The sequence below is a fragment of the Mya arenaria genome, chromosome 1 (genome assembly GCF_026914265.1).
Source record: "Mya arenaria isolate MELC-2E11 chromosome 1, ASM2691426v1".
Classification (NCBI taxonomy): domain Eukaryota; kingdom Metazoa; phylum Mollusca; class Bivalvia; order Myida; family Myidae; genus Mya; species Mya arenaria.
In genome coordinates this window covers 62,109,889-62,136,778 of record NC_069122.1, presented here as the reverse complement: position 1 = coordinate 62,136,778, position 26,890 = coordinate 62,109,889, and the positions used below count along the sequence as shown (strand labels likewise).

Genomic DNA, 26,890 nt, shown 5'->3' with positions numbered 1-26,890 from the left:
GAAAATAAAAAAAAATCCGTTTTATAAAGAAAATGAAAAGTCGCGATCCCTTTGACTTTCAAATTAAAAACATTCTGTTCAAGTGAAATGCCAGAATTCGTCGATAGTTTAGTTATTTGCGAAAATAGAACATGCAGGAAAAAAAGTGAAATGCGTCGGCATAAAAATTAAAATTAGACTATCAGTTGGCAGAAATACATAAGGCAACTGGTCGTGGAAGTGCATCTGCTGCAACAAAATCAATAGTTTAACAAAAGAAAAATAATAGAATTCCTGAAGTACTGAGTTAACTTACAAATTTGATTTACATGTAGTCAAGCATTGTTTCTTTTTGTATTACTATTATCAATAGTATACTTATAACTGAATTTAATTTAAAAAAAACACACACACAATATGTTTGTTATTCATGACATTAATTTTAGTACATGTGCATACTTCATGTTTTTATCTTTGCCTTAATTTATTATATGTTTTATTGATATAAAATATGAAATAAATGGTGACATAATTATCATCAAATATCTAATGTTTTAATCAACTGTAATCTTTTGTAATCCTATTACCCCCTGCGGTCATTAACACCTTTTGATCACGCCCGATGGCTACTATAAAATTTGGAAAACAGAGACCGGAGGAGACCGGGACCGGATGAGACCGGGACCGGGAAATAGTATCGCCCGACGTCGGGCTAGTTTTTTTATCGAATAAATAAATCGGTTACAGGTTACCAAGTGCAGACGGGTTAGATAATATTTAATTTTCATATCGTTCCATAGAAAAATAAAAAAAATATAGAGAACTTCTTGCTTATTTCACACCATCTGAAAACTGATATTTATAAACGAGGGGTGTCCCAAAATACAGCAGCCAAATGCGATTTCTACGGCACCAGTATAGTAACAGACAAGCTGTGTTTGGTTTAATAGCTATGAACATTTAATTTTATCACTAGTTTTGTCTTTTATACAGGCAATAAAGTTATCTACCATATGTTTTCTGCACCTATCTTTCAAATTCAACAAGGTATCCTTCAAGTCAAGTCAAATCAACACATTTATTTACTCAAATTCATACACAACATGAACAAAATAAGGTAATTGATAAAGACAATACGATTCAGAGGCTCAATTTGAGTATTCAAAGACATAACATATATTCGAGTGTATCAAATATTTAAAGACCAGATAGTCCCGTTTAACAGAATTAAGAATAAATATTGTACATGGATTATTGGATTCAAACAGTGTTATAGTTTACGAAGTAAGAACCATTGTTTTCGACATTTACTCTCCTTTTCAGTAAATTAAAACAATTGTATTAATTGGGGTATAACTAATTTGGAAGTAAGGGTGCATCTTTAAGTAATTTCTTCGTAAATAAGTTACCTAAGAGAGCAAAGCGATGACACTGAAATTGCGCCTTGGCATATATTGCTTTTGAATAAACTTTCTTCATATATGCCAAACACCAGGCATGCGCAGTTATAGCAATTAACTTAATCATGAAGAGTCGTCTTCAGGAAATAGTTACGATTCTTCACAGATAAGGAACTAAACATTAAAAAAAATCTAGCGCCCATGATTGGCTGTAAATGTAGGGCAAACACTAATATTATTAAGGTATAACTGAAATAAGTCTAAAATGTGTGATTATAACGGTCTTCACATATTGAAAAATATGACCATATTTTGACATAATAGAACCCAGTTTTACTAAATTGTTCGAAAAGAAATACGATTTCAATAATTATCTGTCACATAAAAAGATTCGACTGAGTTCTAGCTACGAATGGTTTGTTTTTACCGAATGAGATATATTATACGAATGTCAAATGGTAGTCTTCGCCGTAATCCTATAAAGGTTATTTTCGATTTAAACAAAAATGATGACATCTCACATCAAACTTATAATGCTTTGTAAGTCCTCATGAAGACCAGCTTTAATCATTAAATTTAGAAACCGCTTGAAATGATGCGGTGTCTTGTCATTAAAGGGTAGTATTTTGTTTTCAGCTTCTTCACCAAGTGCGTAATATTTCCTTGCAAGGCTGACGTTGTTTCCAAATACTCTGTGAATAATACCCAAGAGGTATCTAACTTGTGGACTGTGGTCCTGATGTATATGTGCAGTATCGATGAACTTCGTAAGATGCTCTTTGGCTTTCTCTGGGTCAGTACGCCAGCAATGATAAGCAATGCCATACATGGCCTCGACGTTTGCAGGGTCAAGGTCATGACAAAGCTGGAAAAGATACCTTGATCTTTCACTTTGATCCGAAACAGCATACAGAGACGCCAGTTTCAAGTAGGTATCAATCAAAGTACACTTTCCCATGTCAACGTCTTTGTATGTCTCTAACTTATGGGCAAATAACTCAAGACTTCTTATATTCGTCTTTGTGGCCGCATAATCCTTTGAGCTGTCAACATCTTCGTCTCCAATGGATCTGCTGAGTTCACACTTAAGTTTTAAGAATTCCGCTAGAAAATCATTTGGACAAACCCTCAGGTAGTTTGTGAAAATATCAATAATTGATCCGGATAATGGAAACTGACTGGCCATATGTCCAACAAGAATAGCACCACACGCATAGTTGTGGATTCCATCCATTATTTGTTTACAGTCATTTTCATTATCAACCGAGGTTTTTGGATAATTGAGAAGTGTTGTCCAACCCATGAAGAAGTAGTCAAAGGCTATCAGATACCTATTTGCCACGACAGAATCTGCAAAACCTACAAAATTCAAAATAATGATTAGTTTTTGTTCGGCTTTCGGTTAACTTGAGAGCAAAAGGCTCATTATATCATATTTCGAACACAGTAAGCTAGGAGAAAGTAAAACGTCGGTACATACAAAACTTCTGGAGCGTGTTCCTTAGAAACAAAGCGATACATTGGTTCTAAAAAGCATCGTCAGAAAGCTTTATTTTCGCAAAATGTATGCGTTCAAACGTCAGGGTTTTAAACAAAATTAGAAAACTAATATACAACCAAATAGCAGTATCAAAAACGCCTGATGATAAATAAACCAAAACAAGCCAACAGACAGGTATGTAGATAAAACAGTTTATTGTAATACCTCGTGTATTTTTAAGAGTTGCCATGCAATTTTGACTTTGTAAGACCCTTTGTTGCATATCATTTTGTAGACTTTGCAGATGGTCCCTCATAAAGTCGGATGTCATCTTAGTTCTAACATGATCCAGAAGTTCCGCGGAAACCAGTCCAGTAGGTCCAAGTAAAGCAACGGACTGCCTTGATTTTCCATGGTTACCCTCTTTCTTTTCTTTCGGCATGTTACCTTAAACTGGTTCATAATGAATAAACGTTATATAACTGTATCATTACTATCCAAAACGTTTAAAGTGCTATAATACGAATATGTAACTAGTCGCTGGTAATATTTTTAATCAATAATTAATAAACGAGAGCTCTCGTAAGACAGCGCGCTCGACTTCACGCCGCTTTGTCTTAAAAAATAACACAATAATGATGTAATATGTGCCTGTCAAAAGCAACAAAAGTAAACAAGAAACGCCACGATGCGAAAAAAACAGTTATTCAATGATTGACAGAAGAACTTCGGACTTTGTTGTGAGGTTCAGTCTCAACTTTGTTTCCTTATTTTTAGTAACAGTGACCTTGTCCTTGACCCTAGGAGCCTCAAATACAATCCCATGGAAGTCCTCCATAAACTCTTCCTACATACCAAGTGTGGTCACAATATGTGAACCCTAACATAGGTCATTCAGTGCTTACCATTTTTAAAGCAACAGTGACCTTGAACTTGACCACGACTCTCGGGGCCCGAAACAAAATCCCATGAAAGGTCTCTATAAACTTTTCCTATATACCAAGTTTGGTCACAATATGTAAACCCTAACTAAAGTTATTTAGAACCAACCCTTTTCCTATTTATGGTGATAGTGACCTTGATCCAAGGGACCCAAAAACGCAATCCGATGAAAGGTCTCAATACACTCTTCATGATTACCAAGTTTGTGTACTACAATTATGTCAAACCTGATTCATTGATTTGATACCATAGGTGAATTTGACGCCAAGCCGGCCAGCCCGAACAAAGAAGCACGTTATTCCGAAAACCAAGTTTCCCTTTGTGAAAACCTGGTTAAAATATAAAAATGTGCCTGTCAAAAGCAATAAAAAACGTAAAAAATAAAACAGTAAATCAAGGGCCATGACTTGTATATAGTGTTAATATGGAGTTATTCCGGACTAAATAACGACCACTCATGGCGAGTAGTAAAGCTTCTTTACTCCTCGAATAGTCGAGCTAAAAATATACTCAAGATCACTTTCTATCTCATTATATATACATTTCCCTTTGATGATTTTAATTTATATATTTAAAGTAGTATAGGGAATTATATAGTGAATAATTAAACGATGAAATTGGTGATTCTAAAACAACTTGAGCTCTAGTTTCTTATTCCATACAGCACCGCTCATATACCGTCATGTTGCCAGTAACCATGATGAAAAAGCTGATGCTCCTTGATAATGTTTGTAGACTACCTGTTCCTATTATTACTATCATCACTAGACTGAAATATAGCCACGCCTTTATTAAAAAATAATAGAACACTTTCTATTTACGTATATCGTGTAAGACCAATACTATTTCTTCTAAAATGATGAGCATTGATTTATAACTGTTAAAAGCAATGTTTACAAACCTTTTTACAACATATTAAAATAATGAAAAAAATGTAAGATACCACTGACTTTATTTTCCCAAAGTCAATAATATTTAATTGGATACCCAAGCATGCACACTATACCTATTATACTAACCGTTATCACTTATTGGGCACAAATTAGTTTCACGTTATCATGTTTTAATGATTATCGTAGCCCGCATAGACATGAGAGATAACAAAAAGAAAACCAGGTATTGTAGTTGTCTGGTTCCAAGCGTACTCTGCACAACAAGAGTACCGGTAATGAAATGGTAAGGGAAGGTAACCCAGGCTAGGTATTGTAGTCGCTGTAACAGCAAAACAAACAAAATATATACGACTCAGTTAAAGTAAATTGATATCAAACATTTATGACATAGGATATAAAGGAAGATGATTAAAAACATTAAGCAATATGGTTTTAGCAAACACAGCTAGCTTATAAACATAGTTTTGTTTAACGCCTACCTTGGCCAACCTGAAGCGAAAGTAGACGTTCAGTTAGTTTATTTTCCGAATAAACGGTTACAGCATACTGTTAAAGCAGTATAAATAAACAGACGCGAAACCATTCCATGATGAAAGAATAATGTTGAAAATATAAACAAAACCACTTGACTGACACTTGACCTGGGGAACTGATACAAGTTTTTTTTAAAGATTTCATTTGCCCCCCAAAAGTATTTTTTTAATAAACAGACAGTCATCTTCATAAACATGTTGTCCCGGTAGTTTTCATCGTATTATTGCAAACAGCAGAGGTTGTTTTTGATACAAATGGCCGAGGAGCTCCGAATGAGATATATTCAGGCTTCTAGGGCGAAATACACCAATGCGGAAGTGCCTACTCACTGTTACATGTATGCCTTACTTATAAAAAAATTAAACCATGATTTCCTTCAAATTTTTAACATACTCGGTACTATTCCATGTTAGCCCTCTTTTAAGGTGATATTTCGTACTTTTCAACCGTGGCAAACAGATATCTGATCGCGTTTGATTACTACTTCATGGGGTGGACAACACTTGCCAATTAATTGTACAAGAAAATCTGTTGAAAATGAAACCGACTGTGATGAATTAAGAAACGGAATCCACAATTACACAAGAGGATCCATTCTCGCTGGATTTATGGGTCAACAGTTTCCATTACCCGCATCGTTTATTGACCAACTTACAAATTACTTAAAGCTTTATCCAAACGACTTTCTTGCTGAATTTCTTAAGCTGAGGTTTGACCTCGACACCGCATCAGCGGACAAAGGAGTTGATAGTTCAAAGGATTTTGAAATAGTAAAGACAATTATAAGACAGTTTGAGTTATTTGGCCACAAGTTGGAGGCGTACAAAGATTTGGACCTAGAGCAGTGTATTTTGACATCAACCTACTTGCACTTGGCGTCTCTGTATACTGTTTCCGATCAATGTGAAAGGGCAATGTATCTTTTTCAGCTATGTCTTGACGTTAGATATCTCCTAGGTATTATTCATATGGTGTTAGGAAACAACGTCAACCTTGCAAAGAAATATTACACCCTTGGTGAAGAAGCTGAAATACAGCAACTACCTTTTAATGACCAAACGCCGCATCATTTAAAGCGGCTTCTAAATCTTAAGTTAATTTGTGGTGCATCAGGAAAAAAATATTAACACGATGTGAACTTTTATTTTTATGTCACTGGTAAAGATGACATGTAAGATGTTGATACTTTCTGCTGAAAGTCACGTTGACAATCCATTCATATTTTGATAAAATTAATTTGACACTCGTGTAATCTTTTTCATTAAATTGTTTGACCAGTTGCCATTTGTCAATCTAACAATCACTTGACCAATGAAACGATTATACATTGTAAATATTTCAAATCGTATTGTTGTTTTATCAAATGGATTAACTGAAACATCTCGCCTTATGATATCGACAAGTTTCAATAATTGTAGTCGAATTATACTAAATCGTAGGCTAATGAAATTACATTCATTTGTGTCAATGCTGCCACTGAGCATGGGCAGACCTTTATGCACTCGATAACAATTTCATCCACCCCAGTGAAACAGGCTAAATAATTGTCCATGGTCTCCTGTTTTGTAAAACAGTTCAAACATACACGACAGGACGATCCAGCTCTCAGTTAATGATATAATCAAGTTCATGGCAGTCATACATATAAGATCCGTTTAAACCATTATATCAATCGAAATGAAGAAATATTTTTATTGTATGGACAGAAACATAGACACAAACAGCAAGAAAACCCAGTTGCATTCAACAAAATAATTATCCTACTAAATATACCACGTTTGAACAGATAGCAACATTTTTAATTCGGTTTTCAAATATTCCAACTCGCAAATATACTAGCTTAATGAATTCGTATAAACTTAACAAGCGAGTAGGTCCTTTTAATGGCGAGTAGGTCCTTTTAATGGCGAAGGGTACTACATCTTTATCAACTGTAATTGTTTCGAATTCATTTGTAGTAATTTTCACTGATAAAATCAATCTGTTCCAGCGCTTCAAGCGATTCGATATGTTTCAATTTAGTTGAGCATTTTCTATTCAAATGATACGGAATCCTTAATGTATTTAATAAGCACTCGGCAAGTAACTTTTACATCATGAAACATATCATAGTGAGTATTTCAGAGTTTAGCTTCAAAAATGATAAATAAATCGTATCAACATTACAAGATTCATCCATTGTTTTCTTCCTCGGTGCTTGTGGAGTTATGATTATGCACCCTGTTTTTTGTCCTCTTTACTTTTTTTATCACAGAAAATCGACTCTCGCCCGATACTCAATCTTCGAATGTTCCTCAAATATTCGGACGGACATTTCAGTTTCTCCGAATTTTATCTCAATTCTCGACTTCACAACATCTGGCCAGCCACCTTTAGGCGGATGACGTACAATTTCGCCAATCTTCACGCAGAAGCATTCCTCCGTGCAGTATTCCGGATTTTCCTCGATTGACGCGAATAGACGTGTGTACAGACGACGCTGTTTCGCGCGACGAGACGTTAGGTGAGTTGTCCGGCGTAGCGTAAAAACGTCCGTACGCTGTATTGGTTGGCCAATTGTGACGAGTTTCTCAAATATTCCGTCACAGTATGTCTCGCCGTTACGATGAGCTAACAGCTCCTCTGGGTCACCTATGAGGAAAATTAGAATATTAACATAATTCAGCGTGTGAAATAGAGGCACTGTAAAGAATATATACCTGATTTTTAGAAACATACATCGTTAAAAACAACGTGATAATAATTTACTACCTTGCTTGGCCATGTTGTTTCCAAAAGAGTTTAATAACATGAATGCATAAAAGTAATGAAGTATAATTCATTATTATTGGTTTTATTGGGAAAACATATACAGTAGGCATAAGCCCATGAATACAGTGTACAATTACAATGGTTAGTACAATCGTATAATGTTATTTTCAGTTTTAGACACATTGAAGCAAAATAAAAACATAACAGAAAATAACAATAGCTAAAGGTATGTTTTTACTAATACATGATTAAACGTATTATCAATAACACACATTTGGACCACGAAGTGGAAATGTTTTTATATGACAGCGTTGCAGTTTATTATGCAGTTGTTAATAATCTATAACAATTTACACCTTCACAGAACGGCCTCCGGGCATAGCTAATTCCATACGTGTAGCGGGCCACTCGCTCTTTGATCACTTCCGGTCTGAAGCCCATCAACACAGCACCCTGTAAAGCAGTTGAAATAATAATTTTCATTTACTTAATTAAGACTATTATCCAAGTTCCTTCAATGAACTGTTTCGTTTACTTAGGTAAGACTCAATGTGAACTGTCTCGTTTACTTAGGTAAGACTCAATGTGAACTGTCTCGTTTACTTAGGTAAGACTCAATGTGAACTGTCTCGTTTACTTAGGTAAGACTCAATGTTAACTGTTTCGTTTACTTAGGTAAGACTCAATGTGAACTGTCTCGTTTACTTAGGTAAGACTCAATGTGAACTGTCTCGTTTACTTAGGTAAGACTCAATGTGAACTGTTTCGTTTACTTAGGTAAGACTCAATGTTAACTGTTTCGTTTACTTAGGTAATATTTTATAGCCTCCTCTCTAAAACGTAAATTGTTTCGTTTTAGGTAAAATTTTAACATCGTTCCTTCAATGTAAACTTCTTCGTTTATCTATAGGTAAGGTATAAGCCTCGTCCCCTTATGTTGTATACCAAACTATTTCTGTTAGCTCACCGTCCCATTCGGAAACCCGAACTTTTATTAATACACGCTATTTTTGTGTTTTTGGGAGACACTTATTAGTATATAATAACAATAGCCATGTTTCACCTTCAATATAGCGATCCCCGGGTCCGCGGGAGAGACAATGAGCGCCTTGGGAAAGTTATCTTGGATCGCCTCCCTCACATGTAGCGACTCGGAGAATCCACCCGCCAGAACAATAGTGTCCACATCCGTCAGGCGAGAATGCGCGCGCATCTCCCGGATGTATCTGATTATACCATTGACGGTGTCTTTGAAGAGATCTGCCATGAGGTCTCCTGAAATTAAAAAAAAACAGGAACATAAAATTACGTTTTAGTTACAGTATTTTTCAATCAAAACATTATTGAAACTGCCTTCGTCAATAATATTGATAATAGTAACATGCAATGCATCAGTCAATTGTAATCACGGCCTCTCCAGGTCATGAGAATAGCGGGGACTTTGACTTCCGGTTTAGCCAACCCCGGGTATGATCCCCACCCGGCGGGAACAAACTACTTGTAAATCCCCGCCAAATGCCCCGGCATGACAAGGGCAAGGCCCATTCCCCGCTATTTTTGGCGTGAAGAAAAGACCACCGCATTCACCCTGCACTGCGGGGCCAAATGGAAGGTAAAAACACGGCCCATTTCCCCGGCTATCCCCGGTATACCCCCGCTGGAGTTCCTTATTTACAGAGTTATTCAACAAGTGTCCTATAACACGATCTGCCTGTGTAAGTTTCCCCTTTAACTTGCAGTCTGGCTACTGTCTTACCATCCAGTTGCATGTTCTCCCCGTTCACACGGATGTGTTTCGCGTGAGCGCTTTTCTGCACAGCTTCCTCGATAGTGGCGTCACTTGACACCTTGAGCACCTGACTGAGGGACGGCGGAAGTTTGAGTACCACCTTGCTATTCCGGTCGAGCGGGAGACGCTTCTTTTTCTCGAAATCTCGCTGGAAAAAGAAAAGGATTGCGTGGAAAATAGCGGCGTTTAATAAAATGAACGTAGCATAAGTAGGACGCATTACACGTGTTGTTACGCAAATAACTATACATTATCATCTTAAATGTCTTTGAACTATATTGTCAGGTAACCATGCTGAGGACAAGAAGTGCATAAGCCGTTCGATATAGAAACATATATTTAAAGAAAACACAAACACTTTAGAGACATGTTATCACACATAGGTCAAAATTGTTCTAAACTATACCAATTACCATAAAGACTACATAATCCTGTCGGTAGTCATGAAAGAACGCGAGAAGCGTTTCTGGTCCAATGACGTCACTGAGAAGCTTGCTGAATGCCTCATCGACTGAGCTTCCGCCAAGAGCGTCCCCCGTGGCCCTGTGAATCTCCCGCAAACAACCGTCCTTGAGCACGTGGTGTGCCGACATGTCTGCCGTACCGCCTTTAAATGACAGACAAAACCACATTCTTGAAGGTAAAATATACACTTAGTAAGGCAGCACTTGATACTTCGTTTCATAAGTGTGTGGTGTTCTTGCTGTGTTCGGACTTTTAAGGTTTTAGCATTTTCACTTTGTAGATAAATTAATGAAAATCATTCCCTTAAGTGTTGTCTACAGGTTATAACTCGGCTCGCGTTAATTTTAACCGATCAACTGCTTTTGACTCCTCACTAACGGTCTTAATGACTATCTATGCTACGAAGTAGTAAAGAACTCGATTGAAGCTTGAAAACTGTATAGTCTTTTCTGACCAATATATCGTGGTTGAAAATGTACCTTTATTACTTACGTTTTATTAGGTGTGTGTGGTGGGTTTGGGGTGGGTTTGGGGTAGGAGTTTATCTCGAAAGTGTATACTAGTACAGGATAGATGGGAGTAAACATTGTCAAAGGAGCTTCATATTCATCAACGGCCACGTCTTAAGTCTGCACTTAAGAGTCAGGCTCAGATTTAAATTTTACAAAGCATAATTACTATCATTCTTTTAAACAAAACCGAAGTTTAAGAAAAAATTTCATGGGAGTGGTCTCGTGGTATAGATGATCACCTTCCACCCAAGAGGATGTTGGTTCGATTTCAAGTAGGGATGGCAACGAGTAGTAAAATTAATACTCGAGTACTCGGACGATCGTTCGATCGAGTACTCGGGTACTCGATTACTCGGAAAAATTGAATATGTGTTCGCAAAGACAAGATTGAGTATACATGTATCGTTAATGACGCATATTGTGCGTTGGTCGAATTATTGGTCATTTTCACCTTTAAAGTAAACTTTCATTACGTATTTTAACAAAAAATGATATAAAAAGAAAACAAATGTTGTTTCAGGCTTTTAATTTGTCTTATTCGTTTCATTTTATACAAGTATGCACTGCAGAAATGAACAACAATAAGAATTACAATGAACGAAAATTAAAAGCATACATAAAAATAGTGAACGAAATTCAATACGAAGTTCAGTTGTTCACTCTATAATTTAATTTTTAAATGATAGTTTTTCGTACTGTTTTATTGTTGTTGGCCTCATTAATATTCATAATTCTTGATTTAAAATATCAACCAATCAATTGTGATAATCATTGCAAAAATACGCCCGTTAAGAAATCAATAAATTTTCGTAACGGTCGATACTTGCTCGTTAGCGTCCATTGTTTGTTGAAAGGTCTCTAATTGGTATACGAAAGAATTGTGTAGGTGAAAGTACCTCTATCAAAACTTCGCTAATTGTCATCAGTGCTAATTTGAAATAGGGGTCCTTTGTTGACAGTTTGCAACTATCACAACAACTCTCAACTAATTGATTGAGGTCAATTGTGTACACAGCGGGGATTAGAGGGACCGTTAATTGTCCTCTTGGCAACTAACCAGATCTGATATTTTGTCTGTAAATCGTGTATTTGGTGATTTTTATAGATTTTTTTTCGAGTACTCGAGTAGTGATTTGGTACTCGAGTACTCGGACGTTCGATCGAGTACTCGAGTACTCGGGTACTCGGGTACTCGTTGCCATCCCTAATTTCAAGTAAGCCTCTCATGACCTCTCAAAAGTACCCACGTACAGGTGTCTACCCGGAGAACAGACTTGAGAGTGATCAAGTCATTTTGAGCTTATATAAATATATATAAACTAACATAATGAAGTGCTTCCTTTATTTTTGAAATGTAACAGATCCATATGACGCCTATACTGTCTAGATCTATACCTCCAAGGTCCAGGAGAATGTACTGTTTGCCGCGGGCCAGGGGATGGTCCGTCTTCATCCCGGCGATTGCCTGAGGTGGAATATGAACATGCTGGTAAAACACTCTTATACCGAACACGAAACGGTAGAAAACTTCTTCTTGTCAATGCATTATAAACTACAGGGATATACCAAGCTCTTATTGCGATTTGAAATAGATAAAACAGTTATAAAGTAGGGTTGCACTATTATATTATAATTGTGAACATTGTTTGATGCTGTATTCTAGGCCGGAGGCCTTTACTTACAGTAAAATTGAGTTGAGTTGAGCTGAGCTGAGTTACTAAGCAGCCATCTTTTTGAAAACCACAAAAATATCAAGTTCTTTTAATTCCTCCATCTTTTGATTAAGGTACTGTTTACTTATTTTACACGTGACTAAATTAAACACAATTTTTAAATGACAGTTACAACAAAGTATTTTATATGTCAATGAGGTAGTCAGAACATTTCGTCAAAGATTGTTAAGGGAATCAATATATGTATTCTTATTATACAATTCTGACCTGAATGTCATCTGGCGGAAGTGCCTTACAGTACAGGGAGGCCGCTTCCGGTTCCAGGACCAACTTTAATTTGTCGTTGTCAATTCCCGCCTTTCATGAACATAATACACACAGAAAAAACGATGTAAATATCAAGGGTATATCGGTATTACGGTATAAATGAAGATTTACTGGAAGAACACATGCAGTTTTTTTGCCCGTTTGACTCCAATATATACAGACAAATTGTGAGCACGTTTGTACCATTTGCAGACTGATCTGTCATATTATTGTTTTACAAATGTCATGTTACACACGTGGACATAACTAAAATATGTCTATTTGATTTTCTCTATGCTATTGATTCTGTTTTAAAATAGTTTATTAATTGCTAACAAGTAAAGTTTACAATTGCATTTGATTATCAATTACCAAGTGCGGTAACAACACATCTATAGCCATTCATAGGCACTACAAGTGTTGGGTCTTAACAATTTAAGTGAATTTATTTATCAATCCTTAAAATCAAAAGATTTACCTTTACGGAAGCTTCTCGCATAAACTGTTTTGCAGCGTCGGACCAAATAGCAGGAACAGTAATGACCCAGGTAATGTCATCTCGCTTCACATCCGGATCGCGTGTTTTGACGTCATCAACCAAGCACTTGTACAAGTGACGTATTGCCATGGCGAACACCTCAAGTGCAGGCATCTGTTTTCCCTCGATGTCGCGTAAAACCGAGTCGCGCCGTAAATACTAGAATGAATAGTTTCGTTTTATCATTTTCTAACAAATAAAAACACATTAAAAACAACAAAACTTAAACTCGTCGATAGAAAGATCGGCGTTGTTCAAAAGTAGGTGATCAAAGTTTCATGTTAACCCCTGTCAGGCTGTCTTGGCCGTACAGACACGATTGCATTTTCTGCTTACCTTATTGGTGTAGAGCTTCATTTTAAAGTTTCTGAAGAAGTACCAGTCGTGGAACATTTCTCCATCCACGAGTAGAGCATACTCGTCTTCTGCCTCGTACCCGAACGAGTGGAACTTTCCCGATGGATCCACAAGTACCTGCAGAAGAATTGATTGAATACCTGTAGAAGTATTGAGTACCAGCAGAAGTATTGATTGAGCACCTGTAGAAGTTTTAATTGAGTAGCTGCATAAGTATTGACTGACAGCTGCATAAGTATTGATTGAGTACTTGGAGAAGTATTGATTGAGCACCTGCAAAAGTACTGGTTGAGTACCTGCATAACTTTTGATTGATGACCTGCAGATGTATTAATTTCGTACCTGCAGAGGTATTGATTTAGTACCAGCAAAAGTATTGATTGAGTAGCAGCAGAAGTATTTATTGAATACCTGCAGAAGTATTGATTGAATACATGCAGAAGTATTGATTGAGTACCTGCAGAAGTATTAAGTTAATACCTGCAGAAGTATTGATTGAGTACCAGCAAAAGTATTGATTGAGTACCAGCAGAAGTATTGATTGAATACCTGCAGAAGTATTGATTGAGTACCAGCATAAGTATTGATTGAGTACCTGCAGAAGTATTGATTGAATACATGCAGAAGTATTGATTGAATACCTGCAGAAGTATTGATTGAGTACCAGCAGAAGTATTGATTGAATACCTGCAGAAGTATTGATTGAGTACCAGCAAAAGTATTGATTGAGTACCTGCAGAAGTATTAAGTTAATACCTGCAGAAGTATTGATTGAGTACCAGCAGAAGTATTGATTGAGTACCTGCAGAAGTATTAAGTTAGTACCTGCAGAAATATTGATTGAGTACCAGCAAAAGTATTGATTGTGTACAAGCAGAAGTATTGATTGAATACCTGCAGAAGTAATGATTGAGTTCCCTTTATGAGTAATGATTGAGTACCAGCAGAAGTATTGATAGAATACCTGCAGAAGTATTGATTGAGTACATGGAGAAGTATTGATTGAGTTCCCTTTAGAAGTAATGATTGAGTAGCTGAAGAAGTATTAATTGAGTACCTGCAGAAGTATTAATTGAGTACCTGCAGAAGTATTGACTGAGTACATGCAGATGAATTGAGTGAGTACCTGCAGAAGTATTAATTGAGTACATGTCGAAGTATTGATAGAGTACCTGCCTAAACATTGATTGAGTAGCTGTAGAAGTATTGACCGAGTACCAGCAGAAGTATTGATTGAGTGAGCGATTACCTGTAGAAGCATTGACTGAATACCTGCAGAAGTATTGATTGTTTACTAGCAGAAGTATTGATTGAATACCTGTATAAGTATTGATTGAGTAATTGAGTAACTGCATAAGTATTGATTGAGTACCAGCAGAAGTATTACTTGAGACCAACAGAAGTATTGACTGAGTAATTGAGTACCTGCAGAAGTATTGATTGAGTGATTGAGTACCTACAGAAGTATTGATTGAGTACCGGCTGAAGTATTGATTGAGTACCTCAGTTCTGCTGAGGCCGTTTCAGTTTAGATGTTTTGGTCGTAACTTGGGGAATCTTAAATCTAAAGCAACGTCACAGATTCCATTGATTATTATTACATTATTTTTTCTGCTATGTTTATTTCTTCAATACCGGCTAAAATTCGTTTCATACTAACATTTTTGCCAAATTATAAATAGATGAAACTGAGATAATTCCTCTTAACGCCTATTTCTTTTTATTTAAACAGGCCCAGACCGTTCAAAGGCGGTGACCAAATATTGTATTGAAAACAAAACGTTGATGAAAGTGTGCACGACTTATTCATTATATATCAGTGATTGAGTGGGGTTGTAAACTCCTAGGGTTGCTACACAGATATACTAATGTACCAATGCGTACATAGTGGACCTTCACTGGGGTCGGCCAGACGTTTCAATATATGACTTGTTAGCTCGAGAAAGGAACAAAAGGAACACATCCAGAACAAAAGGCCTGGAAAGATCGGTGTTCAATAATGAGTTCCTATATAAATGGAAATTGAATACGACTATAAGAATATCCGTAGACGTAATGTGCACCTACAGTTAAAAGTGTAAACACTTCTCTCGTCTGCGAGTATATTTTTGTATTTATTTGTTTGATCATTTTTACACTCGATACTAAACACATTTTAAATTTATGTACTATATCCTACCGTTGTTGGAGCCTTTTCCGTGCCCGTGGCTATGCTGTCTGCGGTCCAGGAGTGAGTGTACACCGTAAAGGGCTCGTGCTCGAAAATGTACGCGTACCCCGAGAAACTCGTGCCGAAATCTATCGCTGCCACAACTTTCTTCTTTTTCTGAAAATAAGCATTGTATATACTTGTGTTTTTAAACGGATGTTCCAAGAGGCCATAGTCTCGATTCCTACTGCAGGAACTTTACCGATTACTTTAAATACAAGAATGAATACCATTACTGTCGAGAAAAAACAGATGTATGATACTCTGCCACCAAGGAAAAATATATTTTTATTCGGATCATCAGTACTAGTTTTTGAACCCAGAACCATAGCATAGCTGTCAATGGAATGCGTGTTCCATATTCGAAATACTCGAAGCTTTTAAAAGCCAACACGCCTTGCTCTCGGTTTAGGCTACCATTCATTCCAACTGATCGTAGCCATGTAAATGGTGGTGAATCGTAATGAGTTGGGAACCATAGGCCCCCGTTCCACCTTCAAACCACTAGTGTCAACAGACCTACGTCTGAGTACAAATATCAACGATTTAGGTACGACTGAAGGCAGTTCCGGTACGACTGCACTATGGTACGTCACGAGTAAATATATGTTTAAACAAAGGGTAAGTACGATTTAAAACCTTGCCAATACAATAGACGACTACAGGCGAGTTCTTACGATCACTGACGTTTCTAGTAAGAGTACAGTACGGCCGATGGCTACAACTATCCTACAACCTAATAGAACTGATACGAGAAACTGCGGAAAATGATGTTGACGGCGTATCGTATATGTGAACAACTATCCCACAAGCTAGCATAACTGATACGAAAAACTTCGGCAAATGATATTGAATGCGTATCGTATATGTGAACAACTATCTCACAAGTTAGCATTACTGATACGAAAAACTTCGGCAAATGATATTGAATGCGTATCGTATAGAACTATCCCACAACCTAGCATAACTGATACGAAAAACTTCGGAAAATGATATTGAAGGCGTATCGTATACAATTATCCCACAACCTAGCATAACTGATACGAAAAACTTCGGAAAATGATATTGAAGGCGTATCGTATACAACTATCCCACAACCTAGCATAACTGATACGAAAAACTGTGGTAAATGATATTGAAGGCGTATCGTATACAATTATCCCACAACCTAGCATAACTAATACGAAAAACTTCGGAAAATGATATTGAAGGCGTATCGTATACAACTATCCCACAACCTAGCATAACTGATACGAAAAACTGCGGAAAATGATATTGAAGGCGTATCGTATACAATTATCCCACAACCTAGCATAACTGATACGAAGAACTGTGGTAAATGATATTGAAGGCGTATCGTATACAATTATCCCACAACCTAGCATAACTGATACGAAGAACTGCGGAAAATGATATTGAAGGCGTATCGTATACAATTATCCCACAACCTAGCATAACTGATACGAAGAACTGTGGTAAATGATATTGAAGGCGTATCGTATACAATTATCCCACAACCTAGCATAACTGATACGAAGAACTGTGGCAAATGATATTGAAGGCGTATCGTATACAACTATCCCACAACCTAGCATAACTGATACGAAGAACTGTGGTAAATGATATTGAAGGCGTATCGTATACAACTATCCCACAACCTAGCATAACTGATACGAAAAACTGCGGAAAATGATATTGAAGGCGTATCGTATACAATTATCCCACAACCTAGCATAACTGATACGAAAAACTGTGGTAAATGATATTGAAGGCGTATCGTATACAATTATCCCACAACCTAGCATAACTGATACGAAAAACTGCGGAAAATGATATTGAAGGCGTATCGTATACAACTATCCCACAACCTAGCATGACTGATACGAAAAACTGTGGTAAATGATATTGAAGGCGTATCGTATACAATTATCCCACAACCTAGCATAACTGATACGAAGAACTGTGGTTTTGGTATTGAAGGCGTATCATATACAATTATCCCACAACCTAGCATAACTGATACGAAGAACTGTGGTAAATGATATTGAAGGCGTATCGTATACAATTATCCCACAACCTAGCATAACTGATACGAAGAACTGTGGTAAATGATATTGAAGGCGTATCGTATACAACTATCCCACAACCTAGCATAACTGATACGAAGAACTGTGGTAAATGATATTGAAGGCGTATCGTATACAATTATCCCACAACCTAGCATAACTGATACGAAGAACTGTGGTTTTGGTATTGAAGGCGTTTCGTATACAACTATCCCACAACCTAGCATAACTAATACGAAGAACTGTGGTAAATGATATTGAAGGCGTATCGTATACAACTATCCCACAACCTAGCATAACTGATACGAAGAACTGTGGCAAATGATATTGAAGGCGTATCGTATACAACTATCCCACAACCTAGCATAACTGATACGAAGAACTGTGGTAAATGATATTGAAGGCGTATCGTATACAATTATCCCACAACCTAGCATAACTGATACGAAAAACTGTGGTAAATGATATTGAAGGCGTATCGTATACAATTATCCCACAACCTAGCATAACTGATACGAAAAACTTCGGAAAATGATATTGAAGGCGTATCGTATACAACTATCCCACAACCTAGCATAACTGATACGAAGAACTGTGGTAAATGATATTGAAGGCGTATCGTATACAATTATCCCACAACCTAGCATAACTGATACGAAGAACTGTGGTAAATGATATTGAAGGCGTATCGTATACAACTATCCCACAACCTAGCATAACTGATACGAAGAACTGTGGTAAATGATATTGAAGGCGTATCGTATACAATTATCCCACAACCTAGCATAACTGATACGAAGAACTGTGGTAAATGATATTGAAGGCGTATCGTATACAATTATCCCACAACCTAGCATAACTGATACGAAAAACTGTGGTAAATGATATTGAAGGCGTATCGTATACAACTATCCCACAACCTAGCATAACTGATACGAAAAACTGCGGAAAATGATATTGAAGGCGTATCGTATACAATTATCCCACAACCTAGCATAACTGATACGAAAAACTTCGGAAAATGATATTGAAGGCGTATCATATACAATTATCCCACAACCTAGCATAACTGATACGAAGAACTGTGGTAAATGATATTGAAGGCGTATCGTATACAACTATCCCACAACCTAGCATAACTGATACGAAAAACTGTGGTAAATGATATTGAAGGCGTATCATATACAATTATCCCACAACCTAGCATAACTAATACGAAGAACTGTGGTTTTGGTATTGAAGGCGTATCGTATACAACTATCCCACAACCTAGCATAACTAATACGAAGAACTGTGGTAAATGATATTGAAGGCGTATCGTATACAATTATCCCACAACCTAGCATAACTAATACGAAGAACTGTGGTTTTGGTATTGAAGGCGTATCGTATACAACTATCCCACAACCTAGCATAACTAATACGAAGAACTGTGGTAAATGATATTGAAGGCGTATCGTATACAATTATCCCACAACCTAGCATAACTGATACGAAGAACTGTGGTTTTGGTATTGATATCGTATACAATTATCCCACAACCTAGCATAACTGATACGAAAAACTGTGGTAAATGATATTGAAGGCTTATCGTATACAATTATCCCACAACCTAGCATAACTGATACGAAGAACTGTGGTTTTGGTATTGATATCGTATACAATTATCCCACAACCTAGCATAACTGATACGAAAAACTGTGGTAAATGATATTGAAGGCGTATCGTATACAATTATCCCACAACCTAGCATAACTGATACGAAAAACTTCGGAAAATGATATTGAAGGCGTATCGTATACAATTTCCCACAACCTAGCATAACTGATACGAAAAACTTCGGAAAATGATATTGAAGGCGTATCGTATACAGTTATACCACAACCTAGCATAACTAATACGAAAAACTGTGGTAAATGATATTGAAGGCGTATCGTATACAGTATTCCCACAACCTAGCATAACTGATACGAAGAACTGTGGTTTTGGTATCGAAGGCGTATCATATACAATTATCCCACAACCTAGCATAACTGATACGAAAAACTGTGGTAAATGATATTGAAGGCGTATCGTATACAATTATCCCACAACCTAGCATAACTGATACGAAAAACTGCGGCAAATGATATTGAAGGCGTATCATATACAATTATTCCACAACCTAGCATAACTGATACGAAGAACTGTGGCATATGATATTGAAGGCGTATCGTATACAATTATCCCACAACCTAGCATAACTGATACGAAGAACTGTGGTAAATGATATTGAAGGCGTATCATATACAATTATCCCACAACCTAGCATAACTGGTACGAAGAACTGTGGCATATGATATTGAAGGCGTATCATATACAATTATTCCACAACCTAGCATAACTGATACGAAGAACTGTGGTAAATGATATTGAAGGCGTATCATATACAATTATCCCACAACCTAGCATAACTGATACGAAGAACTGTGGCATATGATATTGAAGGCGTATCATATACAATTATTCCACAACCTAGCATAACTGATACGAAGAACTGTGGTAAATGATATTGAAGGCGTATCATATACAATTATCCCACAACCTAGCATAACTGGTACGAAGAACTGTGGCATATGATATTGAAGGCGTATCATATACAATTATTCCACAACCTAGCATAACTGATACGAAGAACTGTGGTAAATGATATTGAAGGCGTATCATATACAATTATTCCACAACCTAGCATAACTGATACGAAGAACTGTGGCATATGATATTGAAGGCGTATCATATACAATTATTCCACAACCTAGCATAACTGATACGAAGAACTGTGGTAAATGATATTGAAGGCGTATCATATACAATTATCCCACAACCTAGCATAACTGGTACGAAGAACTGTGGCATATGATATTGAAGGCGTATCATATACAATTATTCCACAACCTAGCATAACTGATACGAAGAACTGTGGTAAATGATATTGAAGGCGTATCATATACAATTATTCCACAACCTAGCATAACTGATACGAAGAACTGTGGCATATGATATTGAAGGCGTATCATATACAATTATTCCACAACCTAGCATAACTGATACGAAGAACTGTGGCATATGATATTGAAGGCGTATCATATACAATTATTCCACAACCTAGCATAACTGATACGAAGAACTGTGGTAAATGATATTGAAGGCGTATCATATACAATTATCCCACAACCTAGCATAACTGGTACGAAGAACTGTGGCAAATGATATTGAAGGCGTATCGTATACAATTATCCCAGAACCTAGCATAACTGATACGAAAAACTGTGGTAAATGATATTGAAGGCGTATCGTATACAATTATCCCACAACCTAGCATAACTGATACGAAAAACTGTGGTAAATGATATTGAAGGCGTATCGTATACAATTATCCCACAACCTAGCATAACTGATACGAAAAACTGTGTTAAATGCTATTGAAGGCGTGTCGTATCGACTAGCATGTGCTCGATGAGTTGCTCCAAGCACAGTCGTCGAACTAACGCAGACAATTGTATTCGTACTTCCGTCAAAAGCCATACTGGTCCCGATATTAATCGTCGTATAGTCGTGACCAATCGTAGGTTATACCGATGAATGTTGATTAATGGCACAGAGGTCGTAAGTAGTGCGTCTAAGACCGAATTCTTTACGTTACCGTTTGTATAAGAACGTAATATGCCAGCCGTACTGAATCGTCGTAGAAAGGGTGACGATAAACCACGACTTGTCACGACCACATATACGAAGGCTGTACGAAACGACTTGATTCAGTAACGATTAAACTAAGTTTGTGTCACGGTTTGAAATAAACTGTAGCTGCAACACGTCAGTGTTGAACAGTTTTAAACCTTCGTTGACTTTAAGATTTGCAAAAATCCATGAAGACGAACTAGAAATGTATTCACGATTTTCAAGGATACCCCAAGATTTTCTAACCTTGGAGAAAAATAGTCGTGACTGTGAGAGTGAGAACCAGGTTTTCGTTAATGTGCTCAATTAGCTTGTGACCATTTTAATGATATCAAAACTGCAGAAGCCAGGCATGAAAGAGAGGTAATCTAGAAGAATTACAAGCACAATTTACTTATGTATACAATGTATATACAAAAACATCAACTATTGTGTATAATATGGGTGTTCTTATCAAGAAACAAACTATTGATCATCTGTACAGTCTTAATGTTTAAACATTCAAGTACATTTTGTTACAAGTCATTCCGGAAAGGAGACCTAAGGTTGAAACTTATGAAAAACAATTACTGACAGTCAACATCAGTGTCATACATACCGGGTCGGGCCTCTCGAAGTACAATGTAACACCCTGTGTGAGGGCCTGATACTTCTTTAACATCTCCCTCCCAACCATTTCGAAGTTTGGTTGCTTTTCTGAAAATGAGACAAAACGGTCATTCTTGTTACAATAGTATTAGAAAAAAAGGTCAAAACAATTTAAAGCAATCATCAACACGACACGCGGTTTCGATTATTGAGAAAATTGACATGCATTTTGTTACATCATTATCATTTCCATAAGCCAAAGAACTACTACAGGCGAGACAGGTGGCCACTACGTTGACGTCATAGGACCATGACGTATTAAGCCGAAGGACCAGTACATATCGAGCCATCGGGCCACTACCTACGTATGAAGCCATATAGCTATTACGTATTCAGTAAAAGGACCGTTACACATGAAGCCATAGGACTATTACGTATCGAACCATAGGACCAAACCGTATCAAGCTATAGGACTACAACGTTTCAAGCCCTGAGACCACAACGTATCAATCCATGGGACCACAACGTATCAAGCACTGGGACCACAACGTATCAAGCCATGGGACCACAACGTTTCAAGCCCTGGGACCACAACGTATCAATCCATGCGACATCAACGTATCAAGCCCTGGGACCAAAACGTTTCAAGCCCTGGGACCACAACGTTTCAAGCCATGGTATCACAACGTATCAAGCCACGGGACCACAACGTTTCAAGCCCTGGGACCACAACGTATCAATCCATGGGACCACAACGTATCAAGCCCCGGGACCATAACGTTTCAAGTCCTGGGACCACAACGTATCAAGCCATGGGACCACAACGTATCAAGCCCTGGGACCAAAACGTTTCAAGCCCTGGGACCACAACGTTTCAAGTCACGGGACCACAACGTATCAAGCCATGGGACCCCAACGTTTCAAGCCATGAGACCACAACGTATCAAGCCCTGGGACCAAAACGTATCAATCCATGGGACCACAACGTTTCAAGCCCTGGGACCACAACGTATCAAGCCATGGGAGCACAACGTTTCAAGCCCTGAGACCACAACGTATCAAGCCATGGGACCACAACGCATCAACCCATGGAACCACAACGTTTCAAGCCATGAGACCACAATGTATCAAGCCATGAGACCACAACGTATCAAGCCACGGGACCACAACGTTTCAAGCCCTTGGGCCACAACGTATCAATCCATGGGACTAAACGTAACAAGCCCTTGGACCACAAAGTATCAATCCATGGGACCACAACGTTTCAAGCCATAGTACCACAACGATTCAAGCGATGGGACCACAACGTATCAAGCCCTGGGTACCCAACGTATCAATCCATGGAACTACAACGTATCAAGCCATGGGACCACAACGTATCAAGCCCTGGGACCACAAAATATCAATCCATGTGACCACAACGCATCACGCCATGGGTACACAACGTTTCAAGCCATGGGACCACAACGTATCAAACCATGAGACCACAACGTTTAAAGCCCTGGGACCACAACGTATCAAGCCATGGGACCACAACGTTTCAAGCCCTAGGACCACAACGTATCAAGCCATGGGACCACAACGTTTCAAGCCCTAGAACCACAGCGTATTAATCCATCGGACCACAACATATTAAGCCCTAAAACCACAGCGTATCTTGCCATTGGACCACAACATATCAAGCCATGGGACCACAAAGTATAAAGCCATGGGACAACAACGTTTCAAGCCCTGGGACCACAACGTATCAAGCCATGGGACCACAACGTTTCAAACCATTGGACCACAGCGTATCAAGCCATGGGACCGCAACGTATCAAGCCATGAGACCACAACGTATCAAGCCATGTGACCACAACGTATCAAGCCATGTGACCACAACGTATCAAGCCATGTGACCACAACGTATCAATCAATTGATCCACAACGTTTCAAGCCATGAGACCACAACGTATCAAGCCATGTGACCACAACGTATCAAGCCATGTGACCACAACGTATCAAGCCATGTGACCACAATGTATCAAGCCATGTGACCATGACGTATCAATCCATTGGACCACAACGTATCAATTCATGGGACTACAACGTACCAAGTCCTCGGACCACAAAGCATCAAGCTATAGGACAATAAAGTATCAAGCCATGGGACCACAACGTATCAAGTCATTGGACTACAACGTGTCAGGCCATCGGGTCATCACGTATCAAGCCCTCGAACCACAAAGTACAGCAATTTGACGTACTTTTGATGACGAAGTACTTTCGGAACTGTTTAATCCAGCCTCCTTGTGGCTCATTGAAAACGCCGTCTCTGATATGGACACGGACCGGTTGAACCGGAAGGCCGTCCGTTCGCCCGTCAACGTAGAAGATACCAACCGCTAGGGGAAACGTAAGGCCTGCAACAAAGTAGAACGCTGATATAAAATGTTAACTCAATCACCAAAATATCGTTATAGTTGCGATAAAAACCAGACAGGCAGACATCGTGAGTTGCAGGCAGACACACACAGACAGCCAGGGCAGGCAGGCAGGCGGGCGGGCAGGCAGGCGGGTAGGCAGGCAGGTAGGGCAGGCAGGTAGGGCAGGCAGGTCTTCAGACAGGCAGGCAGACAGACAGGCAGGCAGGCAGGCAGGCAGGGCAGGCAGGTCTTCAGACAGATAGGCAGACAGACAGACAGGCAGGCAGGCTGGCTGTTTATTTGGACTTGAACAATGTGTATAAAACACATGTTTATAAAGATAAATGTCAACGTGTATGCATTCTTTCAAACAATGTAGTACAAACGAGTTACTATAAAACACACACACACAGCGGTTAAACGTTACAACGAATTGTTATAATCGAATTCAATCGGATACTTTACATGTATTGAGTTCTTACATTTAAAATGGATCTGACGCTAAGTGAATCTTTGACAATTAGACATAGTTTAATAAGCTCACTTCTATTATTTAATTGCAATAATTATTAATATTCAAATACAGACGGTCTTATATAACAGCATTTCTTACTATTTTCTTTCTAATTTCAATAAAAGACGGACACAGACAGAAAACATGAAATTAAACTTCAGAACAATTGTCAACTCAATTGTGAACTGTGATGTTGTCCGATGTTTTAATGTTTTTGATACACAGTTTTCTACAAAATCAACTGAAAAGTGCATTCATTCATGTTATATCGCGACTTGTTTTTTCAGTATACACACTACTCACGTAGCACACTGAGCGTGATGTTTCCACGCTCCACTGGAAATGAGTACTGGTTTCCCGCCTCGTCCGATATGAAAACCACGTGACCAGTCACGGTTGGTGAAGCTTTTCGCATATGCCACATCTTTTATATTATAAGATATCTTAGAGTTAAGAAATCATACAAAATATCCCATCAGTCTTTTAATAAGAAACATAAAGATACCCAAACATCACGGACGATTGTTGATTCAGATACACGTTATTAATACAACCAAGTGATTTCATATCTGCACAATTGATAATGTCCCTGTATGTTTTTGGTAACTCAGAAATACACTCAAATATTAAACGCAGCCATATAAAGAAAACATGTTACTAGTAGTAATATATTGCAGCGAAGTTAAAGTAAGAGTGTAATATTTGTTGTATCAAGTTTCTTGTAAACAAAAGGATATATCAGTTACAATTGTCTTCTCAAGTAACATTAGAACAATAGGTTTACTTAAAAGCTTTAGTGTATGCTTAAGAATACTAGTAATGCATAATTGAAATCTTAATTAGTTTCCTAAAGATGATTCATTCGTTTGAAGGTGGTCATTGATAACTTGAAGTTAGTTGATCATTTTATGATATTTGCTCTACTTTATTACTCATTGTCATAATAATTATAATTTTAAATTTTGCAATAATTGATAAATATTTGGGCAAACCGAAGGTTGGGTTAAAAAAAAAGTTAAAACGTCCATACCGATTATTTCAAGGCGCTAACCCAAACTTTCATTAACAACTATGTGTTGGTGCGTGTGCAGGCTGTCATTGTTGTTTTATGGTGGTCTGTTTCTCTCGCTTAGTGTCTGTAAGTTCTGAACCTTTTGCCTCTAAATAGGGATTGGTTTTATTTGTTGATAATAAGGGATCCTAAGTATATAACATTGTATTTTAAAAAGTAAAGGCTTTGCTTACCTTAGGGTAGTTGATTTTTGTGAAAATATACACAGATGATGTCATCTGTATGCAGCATTAAATACAAGTGTTTTAGTAAAGTTATTACATTACTTCTTGCCACTTTTATTAACCAGAAGTCTGTAGAGATGTTTATTATTCATGTACGAATGCAATCAGTGAGCAAGGATACTCCAGACTTACTATTACATAACTTACCCAAATACTCACTTGAGAGACCAAACTATTATGTAAGTTATCGTAAACACAACTTGAAATACCACAACTTATTGCATCAGCTGATTTTTGGGTCAGTACTTGTTAATTTGGGTCACTTATGCAAAGGGGAAACATTTACAGTCCTATCTATTACTTTAACAAGTGTTATCTTGGATAGTATCACCGATAAATAAAATTACAAACAAAAGGAAGAGCGATCCGGGTTAAGTAAAAACTGCGACAATATATTGTACTGTTAGATTTCACATTTCGTTTGATTACCTTCCTCGATTTATTCTGCAAACGGTTGGCTAACACCATGTTTGTTA

The 26,890-nt window shown here is 37.7% G+C and overlaps 2 protein-coding genes across 7 annotated transcripts; both read right to left on the bottom strand.

The window, feature by feature from the left end:
- Window positions 1-1,019: 1,019 nt before the first annotated feature.
- Window positions 1,020-5,220, bottom strand: LOC128234751 (uncharacterized). Of its 5 annotated transcripts, XM_052949257.1 has the most exons (5): window positions 5,174-5,206; window positions 4,821-5,013; window positions 4,029-4,130; window positions 3,085-3,312; window positions 1,020-2,738 (listed from the first exon to the last, which is right to left on the bottom strand). In XM_052949257.1, exons 4-5 carry the CDS (start codon window positions 3,299-3,301, stop codon window positions 1,897-1,899), a joined length of 1,059 nt encoding a protein of 352 aa, XP_052805217.1. In that variant the 5' UTR covers window positions 3,302-3,312; window positions 4,029-4,130; window positions 4,821-5,013; window positions 5,174-5,206; the 3' UTR covers window positions 1,020-1,896. The 5 variants fall into 5 exon arrangements, with proteins under 5 accessions (XP_052805217.1, XP_052805190.1, XP_052805209.1 ...); XM_052949230.1 differs by lacking the exon at window positions 4,029-4,130 and having other exon boundaries at window positions 5,174-5,220; XM_052949249.1 differs by having other exon boundaries at window positions 3,085-4,130.
- A 1,191-nt stretch (window positions 5,221-6,411) lies between these two features.
- Window positions 6,412-25,773, bottom strand: LOC128236398 (heat shock 70 kDa protein 12A-like). 2 transcript variants are annotated; one of them, XM_052951249.1, is made up of 13 exons: window positions 25,422-25,773; window positions 24,446-24,601; window positions 22,210-22,307; window positions 15,799-15,945; window positions 13,599-13,736; window positions 13,203-13,421; window positions 12,686-12,775; window positions 12,141-12,210; window positions 10,182-10,375; window positions 9,736-9,916; window positions 9,043-9,254; window positions 8,336-8,432; window positions 6,412-7,859 (listed from the first exon to the last, which is right to left on the bottom strand). In XM_052951249.1, exons 1-13 carry the CDS (start codon window positions 25,540-25,542, stop codon window positions 7,477-7,479), a joined length of 2,106 nt encoding a protein of 701 aa, XP_052807209.1. In that variant the 5' UTR covers window positions 25,543-25,773; the 3' UTR covers window positions 6,412-7,476. The 2 variants fall into 2 exon arrangements, with proteins under 2 accessions (XP_052807209.1, XP_052807214.1); XM_052951254.1 differs by lacking the exon at window positions 24,446-24,601.
- Window positions 25,774-26,890: the final 1,117 nt, after the last annotated feature.

Excerpts from the sequence above, each read along its gene's own strand:
- LOC128234751 (XM_052949230.1), bottom strand. The coding sequence starts at position 3,301 with ATGCCGAAAGAAAAGAAAGAGGGTAACCATGGAAAATCAAGGCAGTCC. Across the intron at positions 2,739-3,084 it reads AACTCTTAAAAATACACGAG|GTTTTGCAGATTCTGTCGTG; the intron begins GTATTACAATAA and ends TGAATTTTGTAG.
- LOC128236398 (XM_052951249.1), bottom strand. The coding sequence starts at position 25,542 with ATGTGGCATATGCGAAAAGCTTCACCAACCGTGACTGGTCACGTGGTT. Across the intron at positions 22,308-24,445 it reads AAAGTACTTCGTCATCAAAA|AAAAGCAACCAAACTTCGAA; the intron begins GTACGTCAAATT and ends TCTCATTTTCAG. Across the intron at positions 9,917-10,181 it reads AGGATTATGTAGTCTTTATG|CGAGATTTCGAGAAAAAGAA; the intron begins GTAATTGGTATA and ends TTCTTTTTCCAG.